The 21,024-nt window shown below is 39.2% G+C and overlaps 1 protein-coding gene across 1 annotated transcript in view; it reads right to left on the bottom strand.

Moving 5' to 3' along the window:
* Positions 1-6,448, bottom strand: part of hook1 (hook microtubule-tethering protein 1) — a 71,835-nt gene extending 65,387 nt beyond the window's left edge. Inside the window, exon 1 of the mRNA XM_048601978.1 lies at positions 6,311-6,448. Coding sequence (XP_048457935.1) covers positions 6,311-6,355 — 45 coding nt within the window. The 5' untranslated portion in view covers positions 6,356-6,448. The remainder of the gene's footprint in view (positions 1-6,310) is intronic.
* Between the last annotated feature and the right edge of the window lie 14,576 nt (positions 6,449-21,024).

The following is a 21,024-nucleotide window of genomic DNA, read 5'->3' as shown; positions in this document are numbered from 1 at the left end:
ATGTCAAAACTCCTCAAGTGGCATTACAAGTAAATTCTAAATCAGATTTTAATTCTAATAAAAACACAAAGCGCTGAAGAAATTTAACATATTTTGAATGTTAACCCTGTTTCTATTCCGAGTCCAATTGGACCCTCCTTATTGTCTCCAGATGCAATAACAGCAACTCGATCTTACGTAAAGCATACTTATTTGTAGCAAATACCACTGATGATTGTTCCCTTGACATTAGGGAAAAAAAAACAAGTTACATAAAAATTTGTTAATGAGTGAATTATGATCACCGTCCAAAGAGAAATATTCTTTCCCTCCCACAGCTGATATTGAATAATTAAAGTGTTTTGAGCATAGGCCAAAGAAAGAAGGACACTTCAAGGTGCAGACCTTTGGAGAAATCATTTAAACTACAAATTTACTATCCAACTGAATTACCATCAAAGCAATGTTTTGCTGCAGAACATAGCAAAACACACAGCTTTATCTAGGTGTTAAATTACCCACACTGAAATCAGGCAAGAAATGCAAGGCCTCCAACAGCTGGTAGTCGAAAATGCTTCACTTCTCAAGCAAATTTTAAAAGTTTTTAAAACTTTTCCAGTGTTCTTAAATAACCTTCATGACTTGTGATAATAAGAAAACCTGATTGTTATTTGGATACAAAAAACCATAGTATAGGCAAACACACACCACAATGTTTTCTGAAAAGTGTGGGAAAAAGGATATACTTAACCTATAAGCCATCAGATTTCAAATCTGGACGTCTTGCCAGGCAATAAACTTGTTTGTTTTTGTGTTTCTTAAATAATCATAAGGAGTAGTTGATTATGCATTGGAATGAAAACAAGGTTATCGCCTGGAACATTTGCATGGTATGTCACCAGCAATTAAGTATTTTTTGTGAACAGCAAGTGAATTCAAAGATTGTTGTTACAATCTGGTTGCCATTTAGTCTTTTTCTTTCCTTTCTGCTGTGTGGGCTCAACATATTGGCATCAGCTTTGCTGAATGCTTAGAAGCACTTAGTTACAGAAATGAAATTCTGCCCTCCCACAACTCCAAATTGACCCGAGTTTTTAAAAATGTTAATTGCCAATGCAAATCACCTTTTCTATTTCAGCTAACAGTGAAAAACAATCTTGGGACAATCAGCTGTTATTCATCCATTCTCAGGACTTTTTCAGCATTGCCTCAGTTGCTTAAACAAAAAGGCCTCGATGTTCACAAAAGCAAAATACTGGAAATGCTAGAAACCTGAAGGGTAAATTAATAAATAATGTTCAGAATGCTGAGCACAGCAGGTAGCACAACAGGTGGAGAGAGAAACCAAATAAACATTTCAGATTGATGCTTTGATGAAAGATGGAACAGGATGGACAGGATGGTGGAATGGGTGGACACATAGATGAAATTTAATGCAGAGAATGTGAAGAGAAACATTTTGGGAGGAGGTGACATATAAGAAATGGTTGCAGGAAGGGACGTAGAGCTGTAGATGCACTAAATTTTGAAGGTGTCAGGACAGGTTCAGAACACAAATGCCAGTAAGTTATAATTCACTAGCTCAGAATCAGCTGGAGTAATTCCTCCACCTATATGCGTAATACTTTAGGAAAGATGAAAAGGCATTAGAAAGAGTGCAGAAATAATTTACAAGAATGGTTTCAGTGCGACGATACTATGGCTCGAAGGGGTGTATTTTGTCCTGGTTTCTTTTAAAATGAAGGAAAGGTTGAGACAGAGGTAAGGAGCAGTCTGTTCAAAGCCATTAAACAGCTTATGAGGCCTGGGGTTGTTTTTTTAAAATTAGAACAACAGAAGCATAGTGAATGGGTGGGATCATGGCTCCCACAGAACCAGGATTTTTAGTTTTAGCTTTCAGCAGTTGCTGGAGTCTTAAAGCTGGGTGCATAAGCTCTTTTTCCTCTCTCTGCTTCAGCTAAAAGCTGGGGTTCTCTTCCTGCTGCTAGAATTGCATGTGATACAATCTATTTTACTGAATTTGTCTTTGCCAAGGGTATGTTTATGGAATGTTACTATATTGGAACAGTTAATGAGTAGTAGTTAGCATATCTATTATTTTGTTAAGCATTTCGATAGTTACAGTTAAGCCATTTTTAAAAAAAATTTATCTGTATTTTAACCGTAGTATGAAAATAATGTGTGTTTTGGTTAACGTTGAGTAGTTTGACCAATCGAATTGCACATCGAATGCAATGCCTTACACTTAACTTTAAAATAAGAAAAGGTTAGGATCTAGATCATCTTCTTAATATATTTTGTGGGGGCTTGGTCTGGTCCATAACATTAGGGAACAAGGCACTTCAGTTACACAGATAAACTGGAAAAGTCAGGGCTATTTGCTTTAGAGATGTGAAAGATTAAGAAGAACTGTGATAAAGTTTTCAAAATTGTGAGGGGTCTGAACAGAGTAGGTAAGAAAAGACTATTCAATTGCTAAAATGGCAAAAAGTGCCAGAGGTGACATGGGACATATAGGTGATATATACTAAAGTTTACCCAACATATTGGCATCATCTGAAATCCACTGTACAAGAGTGTGGTGAAGAAAACACTTGCAGTGTTGTGGGGAAATGGTGAGGTAATAGATTAGCTGAGGTGGACACACTGGCTCACATGGCTCCTCTGCAGAATCACGAAATAGTTGTAGCACAATGATTCATTCTATAATTTTGTATTTTGGTTGTATTCTTCACAAGTTTAGTCTCAGTGAAAATCTAAAACGTACCGTAATAATTTGCATGTGCTTAGACCAGTTAACAAGGGGAAACATTCCAAAGTACTTCAATGCAGTGTCATTAAACAAAATTTGATACTAAGACACAAATTAGAACCGCAGGCCAAAGACTTGATCAGTGAAGTAGGTTTTCAGGAAAATCCTAAAGAAGAGGTTAGAGGTTAGGATGCCAGGACCAATCATTCTTGGAAAGTCCTTTCTTCTCAGGGGAAAGTGCCTACCTGCTCAACATTTGTCTGGCTTTTTTCCAACACTGACAGCCCAGAACAGAAACTCAGCATTATGAGGAAGATGACCAAATATTGCGTCCGTCAGTGCCATGACACCCAACTGGTTCCTGCTCCAATGCATTGAACCTCTTCACTGTCAAACTATTGTTTAAAATTAACTTCATCAGAAACAGTATTTTAGGAATTTATTCATGCAAGTATCACATTAAGTCTTAAAACACAAAACATTTTGAAAGAAAGTTTTCCCTGTTTTAAGTCCTAAAGTAAAACTCATATCTCATTTGCTACACTATGATGAAACTGGCATTTTCATTGTAAAACATCAGTAAATTAAATATGAGATAACAAGGTGTACAGCTGGATGAACACAGCAGACCAAGCAGCATCAGAGGAGCAGGAAAGCTGACGTTTCAGGTCTGGACCTTTCTTCCGGAAGGGGATTCTGAAATAAATAGAGAGAGAAGGGGAGGCAGATAGAAGATGGATAAAGGAGCAGATAGGTGGAGAGGAGACGGACAGGTCAAGGAGGCGGAAGGGGGATGGGTCTGGGTGGGATGCTCTGAGGTTCGGTGTGGACTTGTTGGGCCGAAGGGCCTGTTTCCACACTGTAGGGATTCTATGATCTATATGCATTATTAAACCATGACTTCCATATCATAAGTCTCAAATTTTGTAACAATTACAGCGTAAACATAAACGCAGTAGAAACATAGACTGCCATGCAATCACATCTACATAAATCCTCAGAACTTTCAAAGCACATCTACAAGCCAGATGTCCATTCACAATCCCCAAGAAGGAGTTCAACATAGCATTAATAAGTCACTCAGCATATATAACTTTAATATTGCTGAAAACATACAAACATATAAATTAGGGACAGAAGTAGACCATTTGGCTTCTCAAACCTGCATTCAACAAGATCATAGTCGATCAAGTGATGAAGAACACATATTTTGCTGGAGCATTTCAGCTTCACTCATCAGGACAAATGCAAGAATTTTAACAGGATCACAATTATACGACAGGAAAAGGGGATGCTGATTGATTGCCAAGTTGACAATGGCATGGTGGCTCAGCGATTAGCACTACTGCCTCACAGCACAATGGAACCTATGTTTGATTCCACCCTTGGGCAACTGTCTGTGTGGAATTTGCACGTTATCTCTGTGTCTGCGTGGGTTTCACTAGGTGCTCCAGTTTCCTCCCACAATTCAAAAATATGCAGGTTATGTGAACTGGCCATGACAAATTGCCTATAATTTCTAGGGATGTTCAGGCTAGGTGGGTTAGCCATGGGGAATGTAGAGTTACAGAGATGGGGTGGGTCTGGTTGGGATGCTCCTGAGCAGGTTGGTGTCGACTCAATGGGCCAAATGACCTGCTTCCACACCATAGGGATTCTATGACTGACCAAAGTTTTGCCATTTAGAAAACAGTGGAAAACTGCAGGATTCTCAAACTCCTAGGTGATTCAAAAAAAATGTCTACTACTTCATGAACATATTCATTTTGCTTGCAGAGAAGAAGCACCTGCATATAAATGCATATCACTTCTAGCAAGCTCAAATAATTATCTTGAATTTGTTGTTCGTTTAGAGCTCACCACAAGATTGTTCAGCAAATGTTGCCTAATACGGAATCACATTTAATGGTAGGCTTTACAGTACCAACATGATGTCAGGCATGTAATGCGTACATCCTAATGACTGGCTGATTGAATTAAACTGCATGTTCCTTCAGTCATTTATAATGGGCAAGTACAGGAGGTACCCAATCAACACATGCATTCACAAAACAAACGTCTGATGTTGCATGTGATCCCTCAATTGGGCGGCATTAATGTTATTTTCAAAATGAATCTAATATTATAGGTGACCTGATCATCATAATTACTAATTTACACCTTACACCATATATTGAGCATACTAATTTCAATTGAGTGTACAATTAAATATTGATGTTAAATTTTAACTTTATTGCAGAGCTCACAAGAGAATGAAATTAATTTCTATTAAAAAAAACAAATTAAATACAGGATAAAACTACACCATTGGAAAAAGCAGAGAATACACAGAACATTGGTTTCACAAGTTGTAATATTGCCTGATTTAACTTAAATATACTGTATTCATTATTTATTATTTTTAAGCTGAACTCTATCCAGTGGCCCACTAGAGAAACAAAAAGAAAAGTACTCTAAATGCTAGAAATTTAAAATAAAAAAACAGAAACTGTTGGAAATACTCAGGTCAGCAGCATCTATGGAGACAGAAATAGGTACCATTTCAGATTGATTACCTTTTATTAGAATTGACAAGGCATCAACAAACTGAAATACTTACTCTGTTTTTCTCTCTCCACAAGAGCTACCTGAATTGACTGTCTTTCATTTTCAAAAAGATATAATCTATTCTACCATTAGAATAAATGGATATTAAGAAATAATCTTTCTGTAAGCTATATTCTGCCATGGACAGTCAATTCTTAAAAGCAAGAAAACTTACTTTCATCCAATGGATTTATACATTACTAGTCTGTAATTTGATTCGTGGAATTAGCTAGTATTACATGAAAACTAATTTACATGACTTAATTTTCCTCAGAATAGTATCCACACATTAAACTTTTAAAATCTAAAAGCATGTTCATAGTTGACAATGCGTGGCAAAATCGGCAATTCTGTGATTTGACTGTTAATAGTCTATTTCATTAATATAAAATATTTTAAAATGTGAATCCTGCCATTGAGTTTGGGAATTCCCAAAAGCAGAGATCTATGTTAATTGTCAGCCATCTGCAGTTAAACTACATCTTCCTGTACAATACTTGGTCCAGGCACAGCATTGTCGAGGGGACCTGTTCAATGCAACTACCTATTTCGAATGTCATCCTTTAATTGTTCTGTTTCACTATATTTTAAATATATTTCAAGTACAAATGTCTTAAAATAAAGAATAAGTGCAGTATACGGTTTCATTAATATTGACAGTGGAGAAATTGGCTCCAGCTCATTTAAACATTACTTTAAATCTGTACAATATTTCCCGTGCAATAAGAGATTTATAAAACCCGCTCCTGTTGCACTATTTAAATCTGGACTGACAAAACGCAACATAACCTCGGTGGTTGAGGGATCTTTGCAGTGTTTTCTAATAACACAATTGCTGTCGACAACAGTCGCTGTTTTGCTCGCTGAGGGCCATCATGGCTGTTTGAAAGCCTGACATTACACCTGTACTGGAGGACAGTCCAGGTGAGTCTCTCAGCACTGGGCTGCAAAGCAGCAAGCAGCCTCAGTGCGCTTCAAGCAGCACTCACTTACCCAGATTATCAAACTGTCGCACAGGTCTGATTTATTCACTTCCATCAGCCCTCAGTTCATTAGTTTAAAAAAACACACACAACTTATTTTAACCTGAATCTTCGCTCTTCCGTCTGAGTCAAAGGGAAATTATGCCACATATCGACAGCCCAATGACTACTGAAAGCAACGACAGCTGGATAACCATTGGTCGACGTAGGGTGACCGACATTTGCACTGTCCATTCAGGACCCGTGCGTTGTTTCAACCCCCACCCCCTAACCTGAAACGAAGCCTCTCTCACGTCCTGCCAGGTAAACACTGCCAGAGTTTCAGGTAAGAGATAGTAGGAACTGCAGATGCTGGAGAATCCGAGACAACAAGGTGCAGGGCTGGATGAACACAGCAGGCCAAGCAGCATCATAGGAGCAGAGTTTCAGGTAACCCTGCTTTCAGAAGCGTCCAGTGTGCAAACTGGAGTTAAACAAAAAAAAACAAATAAGTACAAGGTATGCAGGATATGCAACCTCAATGTTTTTAAAAATTCCACTCGTTTTATATCTATTCCAAAAAGCACGTTTGGCATTTAAGATGTTCTTAAATTTAACAAAATTAAGGCTTTCCACTTATTTATGCTGTAAATGTAACATCGCATAATATTTTAATAGTGTATACTACATGGCCATAACAGGAGTATTAAGATTTTAATCTGCGCTCAGGGGATTGGCTGATGAAATATTAACTGCTTTTGTATTTGATTGACTAACCAACTAACCAATCCTTGGAAGGTGAGAGATAGTAGGAACTGCAGATGCTGGAGAATCCGAGACAACAAGGTGCAGGGCTGGATGAACGCAGCAGGTCTGCTCTTATGATGCTGCTTGGCCTGCTGTGTTCATCCAATCCTTGGAAGGTGTTTGGAAGTGGAGAACCAGCCTATAAATAGCGGCAGACAGGAGTATCCTCATTCTATTATAACACAGTCGAGAGCTGGAGGAACACAGGAGGCCAGCAGCATCGGAGGAGTAGGAAAGCTGACGTTTCGGGTCGGAACCCCTCTTCAGAAAAGATTTTCCTCCAGCTCCGCACTGTGCTATCTTTGACTCGAGCATTGACTTACTATCCTTACTCTATTGCTGACCTGGCTGACTGGAATTTTTCAGTTTGCCCATTGTTACTCAAGCAGAAGTAGACTGCTTCTCCAACAATTACACTTCAATGTCCAGAGAGTGCAAATTGCTGCCATCGTTGTTAATAACATAGAATGTTTCAAATACGTAGCAGGTCAGGCAGTAGCAGGAGAGAGAAACAAGAGTTAATGGGGAAGATCTGGATGCACTCGAAAGCTCCATAACTAAATTAAGGCCCAAAGTTCTGAACAATGGCATTTCCTCAGAACTAAAACGAGATACAGATATAAGATGTTTTAATTAAGGATATTTCTATGTTTTTCCTAAACATTTAATGCTATTCAGAAGAGGTTTGTACCCACGAGAAGGAAAAGTTTCACCTCACAAAAGAAAACAGCCATGAAAATCTAAGGAGGTTAAGAGACAGCATAAAATTCAAAGAACAGGCTTGTAAAACCACAAAGAACAGTACAGATTCTGAAGACTGGCATCTTCAATGTTGGTGGGTCCAGTGCTGGTAACAGCATGGTGGTGGGGGAGGGGCATCTGCTCTGATGGCAGTATCAGTGAGGTGGGCCCCGTGGCAACAGATGGCACCTGAAGTGTGGCGATTCTGATGGTGGGTCTGGAAAGCCAGCTGGGTGGCAGCGGTGGAGTGAAGCCTTGAAGTTACAGCGAATGAAGACCAAAGATGGACTCTCTTTCAGTTATACTTTTTTTTTCTATTTTTAAATTATTTTAAGTTATTCAAAGTGGCGCTGAAGCTTTTCACTATATTTTCTCTTAAATACAAGTGAGAATAAATCATTCAATCAATCAGTCAAGATCCCACAGAACAGAACAAATACAAAAACCAATACAAAGATCCACAAAGTGGCTTATAAGAGCAGCAAAAAAAGGACTATGAAAGGAAACTTGCAAGGGACACAAAACAACAATAAGAAGAGATTTTACAGTTATATAAAGGGAAAGCAGCTGGTTAAGAGTACTATTGTACACTGAAGGGGTTATTATTAATGACTACAGGAAAGGGGCAGACATGCTGAATGATTATTTTGCTTCATATTCACAGCAGAAAAGGAGGACAGATGGCTGGAAATCCGAAATAAATTTACAGAGGATCAGGGACGGGGTCAAAATGAAATTAGATTAAGTGAGTTATCAATAATCATAGAGTCCCTATAGTATGGAAACAGGCCATTCAGCCCAACATGTCCACACAGACCCTCTTAACAGCAGCCAACCCAGACCCCTCCCCCTACCCTTTCCCTGTAATCCTGCATTTCCTATGGCTAACACACCTAACCCACACATCCCTGAAAACTACAGGCAATTTAGCATCCTCTAGCCTGCACATCTTTTGACAGTCGGAGGAAACCGGAGCACCTGGCGGAAACCCATGTGGGGGTGGGGGGCGCGGGGTTGATGTGCAAACTCCACACAGACAGTCACCCGAGGCTGGAATTGAACATGGGCCTCTGGCACTGTGAGGCAGCAATGCTAAAATTGAAGAGTGGAAAATCACTAGAACCTGATGGCTTCCATTCACAGTTGTTAACGGAGGTAGGAGAGCACATTGCTGATGCCCTAACTATAATCTTCCAGTGTTCTCTGGGTTCAGGAGTTGTACCTCTGGATTGGAAATTTGCTCATGTCACTCCACACTTTAAGAAGAGCAACAAAGGGAAACCAGGGAATACAGACAAGTTAGTCTAACATCTGTAGTGGGGAAATTGTTGGTGTCTATAATCAAGGATATGGTAACCAATCACCTCCAAAAGTTTCAGTTAATCAGGGAAAATCAGCGTAGATTCATGAAGGGTAGGTCATCCTGTCAAACCCCTTGGAGTCTTTTGAAGAGGTGACAAATGTGGTGGGCAGAGGTAAGTCAATGGATGTTGATAATATGGACTTCCAGAAGGTTTTTGACAAAGTCCCACACAACAGACTGTTTGCTAAGGTGGAAACCAATGGAATTACTGCCATGGATAGGAAGTTGCTTTGCGTGGCAGGAAACAGAGTTGGAATAATGGGTACATATTCACATTGACAGGAGTGACTTGTGATGTTCTGCAGGGATCAGTGTTGGATCATCAATTATTCACAATATTCATTAACAGCATAAATTCAATAATGGCAGAAAGTCTCAAATATCCAAATTTGCTAATGACACAAAATTGGACAGCATTTTAGACAGTGTTGATGACAACATAAAATTGTGACAGGATATTGATAAATTAGGTGAATGGGCAAAGCTGTGGCAGATGGATTTTAATGTAAGCAAATCTGAGGTTATCCATTTCAGACCAGGAAAGGTTAGGGTATTTTTTAGAAGGCACAAAGTACAGTAGATATCCATTGAGATTCGGGGTTTCAGGTGCATAATTCTTTAAAATGCCACAAGCAGGTGCAGGACATAGTCAAGAAGACTAATTGAATGCTGGCCTTCATATCTGAAGGAGTATATATCCACTCAGACTACTGTGAGCAGATCTAGGCATCCACCTTAGGAAGCATGTTTTGACCCCAGAGGGGGTTCAAAGCAGGCTTTACAAGGATGATACCTAGACTTCAGGGGTTATGTTACGTGAAGAGATTTAGAAGGTTAAGGGGTGATCTAATCGAGGTCTTTAGGATATTAACAGGGAAAAACAGGGTAGATAAAGTTAAGAGATAGTACAAACTGCCGATGCTGGAGTCTGAGATAACAAGGGGTGGAGCTGGATGAACGCAGCAGGTCAGGCAGCATCAGAGGAGCAGGAAAGCTGATGTTTTGGGTCTTGACCCTTCTTCAGAAAAAACATTTCCACTGGTTGAAGATTCTAGACTCAGGGGATACAGTCTAAAAATTAGGACCAGGCCATTTAGGAGAGATGTTAGACAGCACTTCTACACGCAAAGAGTCATGGAGGTTTGGAACACTCTTCCTCAAATGGCAGTCATTGCAAATTCAATCATTAAATTTAAATCTGACGTAGACAAACTTAATCAAGGGTATCAAGGGATATGGGTCCAAGGTAGGCATATGGAGTTAGGCCACATATCGGCCATGACCTTACTGAATGGCAGAGCAGGCTTGAGAAGCTGAATGGCTACTCCTGTTCCTATATTTCTATGTTCCTAAATGAAAATAACAAAACACATTGTAAGTACTCAACAGGCTGGGTACATCTGGGGAGAGAAAAGAAACTAACATTTTAAATCAATTGTGGGAATTCAAGTGGTAATGCTGTAGATGGAGAGGATGTGTTGTATTGGACTTCTAGAAGGCATTCAACAAAGTACCGCACAGAAGTTAATTCATAAGATAAAAGTCCTGTTGTAGGTAGTATATTGGCATGGGTAGAAATTGGCTAATGGCCAGGAAACAGCAGGGGTAAGGGTTGCTTTTCCAGGTTGATGACCTGTAACCAGTGGGGTTCCACAGGGATCAGTGCCACAACTGCAACTGTTTACAATATACATTAGTAACTTGGAGGAATTAAGTGAATGTACTGTATCCAAATTTGCAAATAACATGAAAATAGGTGTAAAGAAAGTTGTGAGAGGGATACAAACAGTTGAGAGAGATAACAGTTGAGAGAGATATTGATAGTTTAAGGAAGTGGGGAAAAAGTTGGCAAATGGATTATAATGTGAGAAAACATGAAGTTGTTCATTTTGGAAGGGAGAATAAAAGAACAGATTATTATTTAAATGGACAAAAAAAAGCAGAAAGCTGCAACACAAAGGGACTTTGAGGTGCTTGTGCATGAAACACAGAAAGCTAGCACACAGATGCAGCAGGTAATCAGGAAGGCTAATGGAATGTTGGCCATTATTTAAAGGAGTTGGAATATAAGATTGGGAAGTCTTACTGTAAGATATACTGCAAACTGTATAATGTGTTGGTGAGACCACATTTGGAGTACTGTGGGCCATTTTGGTCCACTTATTTAAGGAAAGATATTATTTCATTGGATGTAATTCAGAGAAGGTTCATTGGGATGATCCCTGGTTTGGAGGGACTGTCTTATCAGCAAAGGTTGAACAGACTGGGATTCTACTTATTGGAATTTAGAAGAATGAGCAGTGAGCTCATTGAAACAAAGAAGATTATCAGGGGGCTTGACAGGGTAAATGCTGAGAGGATGTTTTCCCTCACGGGAGAGTCTGGGACCACAGCACATAGTCTCAGAATTAAGGCACCAATTTAAGACTAAAGTGAGGAGGAATTTCTTCTCTCAGAGGGTTGTGAGTCTTTGGAAGTCCTTGCCAGAGAGAGCTGTGGGGGCAGAGGCTTTGTGTATATTTAAGGCTGAGATACATATATTCTTGATCAAGGATCATAAGGAAAGGACAGGAACGTGAATGTGAGGATTATTGTTGGATCAGTTGTGCTCCTATTGAATGAGAGAGCAGGCTTGAAGCTCCAAACAGCCTACTCCTGCTCCGATTTCAAATGGTCTTATGTTAAATGTGAAGGGGAAATGGTTAGATTTTCTCCTGTTGGAAATGGTCATTTTCTGGCACTTATGTGGCAAAAATGTTACTTGCTACTTATCAACTGAAGCTTCAGTGTAGTCCAGCTCTTGCTGTATGTGAGCACAGACTACTTCAGTGTCTGTGGAATTGTTGTAATGGTACTGAAAAATCATCAGTGAACATCCCTACTTCTGACTTTATGTATGTCGGAGGAAAGGTCAATGACGATGAAAAAACTGAAGATTGTTGGACCTAGGACCTACCCCGAGGAACATCTGCACCAATGGCCTGGGACTAAGATATCTGACCTTTGGCAAACACACCATCTTCCTTCGTGTAAATTATTACTCCAACCAGTAGAAAGCTTTCTCCCAATTTTAACTGGCTTCACTTTTACTAGGTTTTCTTGATATCACATTTGGTCAGATGTTGCCATAACAGCAAGGAAATCGCTCACGTCACCTCTAGACATCAACTTTTTAGTTCAAATTTGAACCAAAGCTGGAGTTGAGTGGCCCAGCAGACCCAAACTGAGCATGTGAGCAATTTGTTGCTGATGGAGTGCCAGTTTATCCTTGAATTCCTACAGTGTGGAAACAGGCCCTTTGGCCCAACAAGTCCACACCGATCCTCACAGCATCCCACCCAGACACATCTCCCTATAACCCACCTAATCTACACATCCCTGAACAATATGGACAATTTAGCGTGGCCAATCTACCTTGCCTTCACATCTTTGGACTGTGGGAAGAAACCGGAGCACCCAGAGGAAACCCATGCAGACACAGGGAGAATGTGCAAACTCCACACAGACAGTCACCCAAGGGTGGAATGGAACCCTGGCCCCTGGCGCTGTGAGGCAGCAGTGCTAACCACTAAGCCACCATACCGCCCTTATAGCACTGTTGATGACAACTTCCATCTTTTTACTGATGATTCAGAGTAAACTGGTTGATGTTAATCAGCAGAATTAGATTTGTCCTGCTTTTAATCAACAGGATGTGCCTGGACAATGGAAATGACTATATTCATCTGAACAGCACGTGGGTTGGAAATAGATTTCCGATTGGTCCCATTGGAGAGCAAGATACACTCAACTGGTTATCTGGAATGTATAATTAATTCTTGCCTATTGTTGGAAATAGAGTAATCCAAAGTCTCTGCATGAAGTAATTTGATCCTATTACTAGCAACATGACTTCCTTCAGAAAGGAGACAGGGCTCACATGCCAAATCTAGGGGCAACCATTACAGCTCCAAATTCGGTGAGCACAATGTGCATACTGCTGAGTTCAGAGAACACATGGTGCCATCTTGAAAAAAAAATAGTGCACACAGTAACGAGTTCAGAGAGTGTACTGTATTCACTGTATCAAGTTCAGTGATCACACAGAACTCACTGTACTGAGTTCACTGATGTTACAGTGCACAAAGTACCAAGTTCAGTTACTGTACAGTGGTCACTGTACCAAGTCCGGAGATCACACAGTGCACACTGTACTGAGTTCAGAGATCATACAGAGCTCACTGTATTGAGTTCAGAGATCACTCACTGCTCACTGTAGTGAGTTCAGCGAACACTCAGTGTTCAAGATACTGAGTCCAGAGAATGCAAAGCTCACAGTACCAAGTTTAGAAAATACACAATGCTCACAGTATCAATTTCAGAGACTGAAAAGTTTTCCACAGTGCCAAGTTTAAAGAGCACAGCACTCAAACTACTGTGTTTAGAGAATGTGTAGCACACAGTACTGATTTCAGAGAAAGTATAAAACTTATACTGCCAACCTCAGTGGTGAGGGAAGGAGGGTTTTCAATACAAAGAACTTTAAAATTGAATTGTTGCTAGACAGGTGAATGAATACAGGGGTGATATGTGAGTAGAACATGTTGAGAGTTCGGATACATGCAGCAGATTTTCAAGTTTACCAAGGTTGTAAGATGGAAATCTGACCAAAACATTGAAATCTCCGGAACCACCAGAACTCTTACATCTCAAAGCCTATCCACCATAGACAGGATGTAAGTGAGGAACGTAAATAAATACTCTCCACTTGCTTGAATTAGTGCACTTAAGAAGTTTGACACCATCAAAGACAAAGCAGCCCATTTGATTTTCACCCCATCCACCATTTTAAACATTGATTGTCTCCACCAACAACAGTGTGTACCATGTACAAGACTGCAGCAACTTAGCCCATTCTCTTTCAACACCATTTTAAGTAATTGCAGTAATTAGCATTGTTACAAACTAGTTGATAACTAGTTGCCAGGGAAAGATGTACCATGATATTCAGTACTTTAATAGATTTTATCAATGTTGAAGCTGTTGTGCATGTTCCTCCCAAATTTTAATAGTACAAACCAGATCATTAAAATTAACATACAGTGATTATCATACAACATCATGATATAATGAAACATTCACCTGCTTCATTTAAGTAACACATATTGCAAATAACAAATAGTAAACAAAAAATAAAATAATTTATTCCCAGGAAACTGTAAAGAAAAGCTATACAGCATTTTATAATGTTGAGCATCACAGAATTTAAGCATTACAAAAATGTAATCTTTATGAAATAAACAAAGTTTGAAATTTTGAACATTACACCTTAAAATTAAGTGCACTGGAGATCATATGATGATTCTGGTTTGTATAAGTGGTGTAAAACGTGTTTTGTACCACTAGATGTCACCAATTACTAAATTCTGCGCTGGAAAATATTTTTAGCAAGGTTAGGGAGACATTCTATATGCCTTTCTAGGTTGTAAGAAAATACATAATTTAGCATGCCTACTTTTAACAAAGGCTATTACATTCCATGATCTTACCTAGGTATTACTAACCTCGTCATACTCAAGACAAGAGGACAAAGACCTGTGCCTAAAAAACGAGTGAAACTCCGTGCAGTATTGTGGGATTGTTGCACTATTCGTGGTGTCGATTTTTGTTTTGGATGAGATGTTAATTAACACCTTTGTGCCCTCTCAGGGTGGATCTGAAAGATTGCATGGTACAATTTTGATGTTCAATAGGAGAGTTTTCCTGATGTCCTGACCAATATTAATCCTTGAGATGACATTACATACAACAGATCACAGTACTGTTGTGGGAGTTTGCTGTGACCAAATTGTCTACTGCATTTCCTATATTACAAAATGACTACACTTCAAAAGTACTTCACTGACTGCATAGCATTTTTAGGCATTCAGCAACTGTCAAAGTTGCAATCAAAATGCATGTCTTCTTTCCACATTGTAAAGTGCCTGGTTAGTTCGGAGGAGTTCAACATCAAGATGTTAGTTCCATCTCTGAAAAGCTACGTTGTGAAGCAATGACTGATTGCAGGGAGGTTTGGCAAGTACTTTGTCAACAACGCTTATATCTGCAGCTATCAACTGCATAAATACAGGCATGAGTACTGGCACTGGTGTTATGAAAACTTTGGGACCAAGATTCAAATGTAACCACGGCTGGCTTTAAAAAAATGAACACATGGAAATATGACAGTTTGATTCCAATGTATATAATTGTTCTATGCTCACACAGTGGCATATGTGGAGTAGCACAACTGAAGCTGATTCACTCTCCAGAGATGCTGACAAATTTGCTGGCAATTCTCAGCATTTTGTTTCCATCCATTCTTGCTGTTCTGTATTTACCAAGTAAGAAATAATTTTATCCATGCCAGTGATGTCTGGTAGTTTTCCCATTACTGATAATTACCAGGCTATCCTTCTGTTTTATTTTAACATGGGTGTCATTTTGGTATCTTCCAGTCCTCTGTAATCATTTATGGAGAAGATTATGGTGAGACCTTCTTCAATTTCAACCTAACTTCTACCAGCAACCTGAAATGAAACTCATCTAGATTTGTGACTTTTTAATTATCAATGATCCCACCTATTTAGTACCTACTTTCTATATGTGCAAATAACTTATTCACCACCTCACTCATGCCCTTCACCTCCATAGTTAACAATCAATCATTTGTAATTTCATGTCCAACCTTCTACCAATGGTAAAAACCAAAAGAACTGCAGTTGCTGTAAATCAAGAACAAAAACAAAGTTGCCGGAAAAGCTCAGCAGGTCTGGCAACATCTGTGAAGGAGAGAACAGAGTTAACATTTCGGGTCCGGTGACCGTTCCTCAGAACGGTTCTGAGGAAGGGTCACCGGACCCGAAACATTAACTCTGTTTTCTCCTTCACAGATGCTGCCAGACCTGCTGAGCTTTTCCTTCTACCAACGGTATTATTTTAAACAGGGAACTTACCTCATTGTAACATCCGTCAGCAGCAGTGCTTAACAATACACAGTTTAAAACCAAGGAAGATATTTGCGATATCAAATTACAGTTCCATGACCATGAATAGTAATAGAAAATAAAGGAATTCAGGAGCTTGGAATTTATTTTAGTTTATACAATAGCAAGTATTGGGCAGGTTTGTGCATCACTCAATCACCCATTTTACAGCAAACGTAGCAACATGATGATCTAGATTGTTTGCACTGCTTTCACATGATTACCAAAACATCTGTTACTAATGTACAAATTTCCATTCCTCATGCAAAAGATATTTCCTTAATTTAGTCGGTCAAACAGTTAGGCACAAACATAGCCCCAGGTCGAATGATTTCCGCATAATTAGTATTTCTGCCATTTGACAGTGGCTTTCTTCATAAGATATTTTGAATTTTTAGACCTATACTAAGCTTAGCCAAAGACATAATCCGAGCGTGCACAAAAGATTTTTGAATATTTCCTCTCCAGTCTCTTTCTAAAAGACATTGGAACTGGAAAGGCATTCTTAATGATGATGAAGGGAGTAGATGGGATAGAAAGGAAGGAACACTTGCCCTTGGCAGAGAGATCAGTGACCGGGGGCAAGCATATAAACTAAGAGGCAGAAGGTCTAGAGGGATGTGAGGGAAAAGAAATTCATTCAGAAGGTGATGGGAATCTGGAACTCACGACCTGCAAGGGTGGTAGAGACAGAAACCATCATAACATTTAATAAGAATTTAGATATACATTTGTAATGCCAAGGCATCCAAAAGCTATGGGCCAAGTATTGAAAAAAAGAATTAAAATAAATAGGTGTTTTTGACTGGTGCAAATGCAGGGGCTTAAGGGCCTTCTTATGTGCTCTTGACCTCTATGAGTCTATGGCTAATACAGTTGGTTCTTCTGTTAACGCGTGTTCCAGCAACACAAATTGGCTGTAATGTGATTGATGAATAGGGAATGTTATTTCTAAAACATTAACTTGTGTTGGCTATAACATGATTTCATCGGTGTGCAGAGGAGTACATGTCGACATCACATGATCATTTCACAGGCTTTGTTGTAAATACGTACAATGGTAGCGCGGAAAGACTCTCCATGCCGTATCACATGATCATTTCATGGGCTTTGTTATGAAGTGCTTTCTCTGTGACAGATACAGTACAACCTCCTCCACCATCAAGTCATCTTGACATTTTTTCAAGGTAAAGTGTTAAATTTCCTTTTATGTCATTATTAGATATGAATTAAACATTTATTCAAATTGTGCTATCCTTTGCGTTAGCCTTTGAGTGATTTTTTGAGCGATTTTGAGTGCTTTTTTTGGTGGTCTGCCCCAACCCCACTTTTCCCATAGATCCCGTTATTTCTATAGTACGATTTTCTATAACGCGGTCGCACAGGAACGCAACTATCGGGTTATAGCAGAACCGACTGTAGTCTTATTGCTGGAAGTGGCCAGAGGCTCTTAGTGCAAAAGATCATGACAAAGAGCAGCTTATTTGTTATTCAGCTTTGTCATTGCTTTACACTGTTCTAGTGTTAAGGAGCTAACGAAAGAGGGAAGTTCCCATCAGCAAGGCTAGCCCAAAAAACGGTATAATTGAGATGAGGAAATTCCAATAGACAGGGAAACAAGATTCATGTATCATCTCCTACCAAAAAAAATGATCTGCTGCTGGTTCTTTCTAATAAATGAAATAGTAAATGTTCCATCAGGGCTTTGCTTACTTTCTTAAGACAGAAGCATTGTTGAAATACAGCTAACTCCTGGGATGTATTCACTGGGTGATGGAAGTTTCATGTGGCAAAAAAATGAGGACAATGACAACTTTCATCGCCAATAATGGATGATTCACTCTATAGGGGATCAGTTAGCTCAGTTGGCTGGACAGCTAGTTTGCAATGCAGAGTGATGCCAACAGCATGGGTTTATTTCCTCCACTGGCTAAGCTACCATGAGGACTCTCCTTCTCAACCTCTCCCCTTGCCTGAAGTGTGGTGACCCTCAGGTTAAACCACCACCAGATTTCTCTGTCTAATGAGAAAGCAGCCCTATGGTCTGATAGGACATGGCAACTTTACCTTTTATTTAATCTACAGGTCGTTATAGGCCGGATGCACACTGCACCCAGAATTTCCTTAGGTAGTTAAAGGCTATAATTGATCTAACACACCCAAATAACTGACTAGACATGGACATGCTGTGTCAGAAATATTTACTAATGTTTGTAAGCCTCCGAAGATATCTGTGCTCCAAAATGTTCTCTTCTAAATACTTGACAATATTCACAATCAGGTGCAGAGTGAGAAAATTTTGATATTTAAAAGTTCTCCATTTACTGGACTTTTTCAAGGCACAATAACTCATATACTTTAGGATAATCTGTTGAAAGATAGTTATCTTTCAGTGAGTTAATACTTTCATCGTTTACTTATCTTTCAAAATATATATACAGATACACCGGTGTTTGAATGCATAAATAATGCATAGATGCTTAATCCATTGCAAACTTTCATCACATTTCACTGTTCTGAATGCGTAACTTCAAAGTAGAGCTTCATAAAGAGAGACAATTGTTTGATCCTTAAATTAGTTTTGCTAATCTTAACTGCTCACAAACATGAGAACTTGATTTTGAATAAACCTCTAATCATAAAAAGTATAACGGCACAAAGCAAAGAGAATGCTGATAGGTCAAATGGAGAAATAAAAGGTAGGCCTAGAAGATGTGTAAATGGAAATAGCAGAATAATTACCAACAGCTACCATCTAAAATAAAAAAGATTAGAGACTATGGTATGAAATTGAAGTCACTTTTGAGATCAGAGTGGCGAATCAAAAGATAAGTAAAGATAAGGCCATTCAGTCCCTCGAGCCTGTTCCACCATTCAATAAGATCATGACTGATCTGTGGCTTAACTCCATATATCTGCTTTTGACCCATGTCGCTTAATACCTTTGCTGTGCAATAAAGTCGGTGTTTGGTTTTTATGTCAGTAACATGGGAGACTGCTATGTGTCCGAAGTTAATAAGTACTTGTAAGTATTTCTGCAGCCATGGTGATTTCCATAAAGGAAAACTAAGGCCTAACTTTAGAATTAAAAAAGAGAGTTCTTTTTAAGCTTATAGAATCATAGAATTTTACAGTACAGAGACCATTTGACCCATCGTGTTTGTCCCAGCTCCCGACAGAGCAATCTAGCTAGTCCCAGTCTCCAGCCCTATCTCTATAGCTCTCTAACTTTACCCCTTTCAAATACATATCCAGCTCTCTTTTGAAACCTCCTATGGAATCCGCCCCTATCACTCTCCCACGCAGCACTTTCCACATGCTAACAACTCTGAGTAAAGAAGTTTCTCCTCAACTCACAGGAAACATCCATATCTTGGAGAAAGATTTAATTTTTAGCTTGATTTTAAGTTGTGCCACGTCCTGCAAAGTCCTTTGATAAAGATGCATGCACAGACTGCTACTCCTGGAAAGGGAAGAATACAGTGAAACCAGATGACCTTTGAGTAAAGTGTTGGTGATAGTCCCAGACCAGAACATTGGGATAAACCCCTTAAGGCTGAGTTTGTTTAAAGCCCAGATGTATAATAGCTTCAAGAAGAAGTGATGTGCAATTCTAGTCCATAAGTGAAATTATGTACATGTTAGAAACTTGAGTAAAAGCAAAATACTGCAGACGCTGGAAATCAAAAACAAGCACAAAATGATGTACAAAAGAATTCAGGTCAATTTCAATTCTGAAGAAGTCATACTAATCTTGAAACCTTAACTCTATTTCCCTCTGCATGGACACTGACACCCAACTTTATTGTTTAGCAAAGGTATTAAGTGACAATGGACCAAAGGCAGATATATGGAGTTAGGCCACAGATCAGTCATGATCTCATGAATGGTGGAACAGGCTCGAAGGACTGAATGGCCTATTTCTGTTCCTAGGGTCCTTTATATCACAGTACTAAATTGAGTTTTTCCCAGCATTTTCTGCATTTGTTTTAAAGTGTTAGAGGTAGGGATTCTAATGTGGGTACTGCACCGTGGTGGGTTTTAGGAACTATTAACAGCTATTGCTTTTCTTTTCAACTGATAAAGGAGAACTTTGGGATTAAATCAATTATTCTTTTAGTGTTTAAAAAACTTTGAAGTGGTGTTGCAAGTATAATGTTTGTTTACTCTTTCTTTTTTAAATAAATGTTTTTGTTGTTCAAGCGAAACTTGCAGCATTATGTGGTTCTGTTTCAGTTAGAGATCACTTTGTTGAAACTGAAATAAAATATGATTTATGAAGTCACTTCAGACTGGGATCTGACTTGTCCAGTCATAACATTAGTTGGGATAGTAGTAGTACACTATACAAGTAAACTGTTGCTTCACCCAGAAGTAATGTCTGGGCATTGGTCAGTGCAAAGATGTTGCGTACTTGGTGCTTCCAATAGGAAGACACTATGGGAAGGAGGGGGTTGTTTGCACTGAATGAGGAGTAGTCCAGGGATCACAAACACAACATTTCTCTCAGACTGCTGAAAGGGAAGCTGAAAATGGTTTGGTGCAGGCATCACACCAGAGACAGCACAAATGTCAAATGATTATAAACTGAACAGAAACTAGGAGCATATACAGATAGGGTGATTAAGAAGGCATTTAGCACACTTGCCTTCATTGCTCAGACCTGTGAGTATAGGAGTTGGGACGTTTTGTTGAGGTTGTACAGGATGTTGGTGAGGCCTCCTATAGAGTATTGTGTCCAGTTCCAGTCGCCCTGTTATAGGAGGGGATATTATTAAGCTGGAAAGAGTTCAGAAGAGATTTACCAGGATGTTGCTGGGAATGGAAGGT

Source organism: Rhincodon typus, chromosome 10 (assembly GCF_021869965.1).
Source record: "Rhincodon typus isolate 14 chromosome 10, sRhiTyp1.1, whole genome shotgun sequence".
Classification (NCBI taxonomy): domain Eukaryota; kingdom Metazoa; phylum Chordata; class Chondrichthyes; order Orectolobiformes; family Rhincodontidae; genus Rhincodon; species Rhincodon typus.
The sequence above is the reverse complement of the archived record's forward strand: the minus strand, read 5'-3'. Positions and strand labels throughout refer to the sequence as shown.